Here is a 3,689-nt window from a genome sequence, read left to right as displayed (position 1 = left end):
AACCTATTAAGTTTAAATTTATCTTTGAGCGTACACGCATTAAATCAGATACACCACCGTTATTTTCATTTTCAATAAAAATTAAAGTGTTTCTTTTGCTATTGGCGAATTTAGTTGTGCAAATGTGATTGACTGAAGTAGTTGAAGGAATGTTAAGTCGTACCAGCCAACAAGAAACATTGCAATTCAGAGTGTCAAACTTGGAAAAATTATCTCTAACTGAAAGAAACAAAGAGAAGGGAACAAAAAGAAAAAGGAATTAATAAAGTGAAGACCCCACCAAAATATATTTGATGTCCAACACACACACATATACAGAGTTATGATGAATAATAGAAGACTTTTAAGACCACTGATTGAAATGGCCATTATTGTTGCATGGAATTCAGCATATGATGCCTGCCCCTTTGATGGTTTTCTTTTGAGATGTCTAATATTGCTTCAACTTGTAATACTACTATTTTTTTAATTTTTTTTTGGAAGAAGACAATCCATTGCTGGTTTGAATATTTTGTGAGAAATCATGAGATTGTCGGATCCGTAGGTAAAACTTCCTTTTTCAAATGCCGAAAAATATAATTTTCTCTAAGGTGTTGAGTTTCTTTTTCTATTCATTTATTTATAAGGATTTAAGTTATATACACAATACATAAATATTTTTGCATCACTAGTGTAAGTTAATATATTATATATCAGGACATTTGTGATGTATCCTAGATTTTTAATCAATGTTTAATACTTTTTAAGTGATTTTATTATGTAAATATATTTTCCATCAAATTTAAATTCTATTTATAATAATTACTTTGTGTTTCTTGTTTCCTTTAGTGATTCTCATTGTTCATGCAACAATTCCCACCCTAAACGTGCAAATTAAAAGGTCAACAAAATATATTGGAATCACTTGACCGATAACTTGGGTGGTCAAGAGATAAAAAATTGATTTTTCGCTTGCTATCCAGTCGGATTCCCGCTCCTTGTTAAAAATGTAAAGATAAAACAAAAACAAAGGAGAAAATATGGCTAATACACAATTTGCAATAAAAGAGATTGTCAATTTTTGTTTTAAGTTCTTTCTTTTTGCGTGCGTCAATTTTTGTTTTAAGTTCTTTCTTTTTGCGTATTATTCCATGCAAAATGTTGGTATAATACTATAATGTACGAGTCAAAGAACTTAGAGCTGTACTGCATATGTTGTTGGAAACTTTGCCAAAATCTAAGATGAAGAGGAAGACGGAAAAAAGATTGTGAACATTAAAGGAATAAAGTACTTTGACCAAGTCATATATATAGTAGCAGATATGAGAAGACTATATATATCACTTCTTCTATATATTTGATTTTTCTTTTCAAATTATGCACAATGAAACTATGAGTGTGTTTGGATTGGATTTTAAGCTGATCAAATTAGCTTTTAAGCTCTTTTTAGTTTTTTTTGAGTGTTTGAGAAAGTTAAAAAGTATTTAAAATAAATTAAAAACTGCTTATAAAAGGTTGGGCAACTCCAACTTATTATTTTTTGGCTTAGCTATTTCTTTTGAAAAGTCACTTTTTAAGCTAATCCAAACGATTCTATATATCTTCCAAATTTATTAGTCATCATAAGATTGTAGAAGTCTTATTGCACAATTTCTTCGGTTATCTATGCTTTGATCATTGACTTGTACTTCTGAAATTCCATTTCTACCATCAAAATATATTTGGATTTTGGACCGTAGGGCTTTTGAAGGGGACCGCTTATCCTAATACTATATCATAGGCGCATGATATTTTCCTATAAGTGCAAGTCAAATATAGCTCGAGTTCAAATTTGTTATTGTTGCGGAAGATCGTGGTTTAACTAGCACACAATCACACACAAATCAAATAGAGAAAAAAAATCAACACAAGGATTTAACGAGGTTCAGCTAAGCCTAATCCCCGGGACAAAAGCAAAGAGAGTTTTTCACTATGAATGAGAAGAAAAATACAATATAATCTCTAGAATCCCCAACTACAACCCCTATATATAGATCCCAAATAGTCACACACCTATAAGAGAAAGGTTTCCCAATTTAACAAGGACAATAGCTTTTCATTTCCCTAATCTATTAGGATAATGAGTTTTCCTAATCCTATAGGGATTATGGGTTTCCTAAAAATACAATAAAATAATTTAAGACACAAAATAACAAATCTTCCCCTTGGCTTGAATTCTCTTCATCAACAGGAACAACATCTCTCTACCTTGCCCTCAGCCCTCGTGGGGGCTCTACCCATTGTCATACACATCAACCAAGTCTAGGCAACGCCTAAACTTGTTAAGAGACTCAATCTTTTCAGCTATAGCACTAATCCGTCGATTTGGTTCTATACCCTGAATAGCTTCTGGATAGCTATAATACTCAAACGCATCAACGGTCTCTGCAACTGCCAAAGCAAATCCAACAAGATTCGTATATCTAAGAAGATTCCCATCAACTACATTTGCAAACCTTTGCGGTCGGTTGATCACTCTTTTCTCTATGCCTGTTGCAATGTCTTGGTCAATATTTTGCACCTCCTCCACTTCCTTTACTTTAGAACTATTGGGCTGAGCTAGTGGAAATTCAATTTCTAGCTCTATGCGGTCACTGACACCATGATCTTTTTCTGCTATTGCCTTCTCCCTCTGACTGTCCAGTGAGGCAAATTTATTAAATGTCACATCCCTACTGATAATTAGCCTTGGAGTATTTTGATATGTGCACCACAACCTATAACCTTTCACTCCATTTGCATACCCTAAAAATATGCACTTTGCCATCGTCTCAAGTTTTCCATCCCTCACATGAGCATAAGCAGGACAACCAAATATCCTTAAATTTGAATAATCAGCAAGTGAACCGGACCATACCATACCTCAAAAGGAGTTTTGAACTCAATAGCTGTGGATGGAGATCTGTTGACCCAATAACAAGTCGTATTGATTGCGTCAGCCCAAAAATTCTTGCTAACACATGAGTGTGAAAGCATGCTTCATGCCCTATCACAAAGTGTTCTATTCATACGTTCTGCAATACTATTTTATTGTGGTGTTCCGACACAAGTGCGGTGTCTCACTATGCTCTCTCTACTACAGACATTATTGAACTCAGAATAGCAAAATTCTAACCCATTGTCAGTTCGACGACACTTAACTTTTCTTTATGTCTGCCTCTCAACCATCGTCTTCCATTTAACAAAGCACCACTCTTGGAGGAAACTCTATTTGGACCCCACAAGTCTGAATGTATATAATCTAACTTGTCTTTGGTCTTGTGCTCTGCCTTCTTGCTGAGCTTTACCCTTGTCTGTTGACCAAACACACAATGCTCAAAAAAATTCAAAACTTGATTTTTGTACCCATTCAGCAAATTCTGCTTACTCAACAAAGACAATCCCTTATCACTCATATGACCAAGTCGTAAGTGCCATAACTGAGACTGATTCAGATCCCTTTTCCCAGAAGCTATAATAGCTTTCCCTTCAACTACACTGGCCTGGAGATGATATAATTTAGAATGCAGTTTACCCTTCATGAGTACTATGAAGCCTTTACACACTTTAAGTGTTCCATTCTCGGAGTGAAACTTATACCCTTGATCATCCAAAGTCGAAAGAGAAATCAAATTTCTCTTTATCCGAGGAACATGCCAACACTCAATGTTTTTGGTAATTCCATCGAACAT

The 3,689-nt window shown here is 34.4% G+C and overlaps 1 protein-coding gene across 1 annotated transcript; it reads right to left on the bottom strand.

Moving 5' to 3' along the window:
* Nucleotides 1-3,128: 3,128 nt before the first annotated feature.
* On the bottom strand, nucleotides 3,129-3,689 carry LOC138899367 (uncharacterized mitochondrial protein AtMg00300-like). Its single transcript, XM_070185547.1, has one exon. It carries the CDS (start codon nucleotides 3,687-3,689, stop codon nucleotides 3,129-3,131), a length of 561 nt encoding a protein of 186 aa, XP_070041648.1.

Source organism: Nicotiana tomentosiformis, chromosome 1 (assembly GCF_000390325.3).
Source record: "Nicotiana tomentosiformis chromosome 1, ASM39032v3, whole genome shotgun sequence".
NCBI lineage: Eukaryota > Viridiplantae > Streptophyta > Magnoliopsida > Solanales > Solanaceae > Nicotiana > Nicotiana tomentosiformis.
This window is presented reverse-complemented; position numbering and strand designations above follow the sequence as displayed.

Coding starts and splice junctions, on each gene's coding strand:
- LOC138899367 (XM_070185547.1), bottom strand. CDS start 3,689: ATGTTCGATGGAATTACCAAAAACATTGAGTGTTGGCATGTTCCTCGG.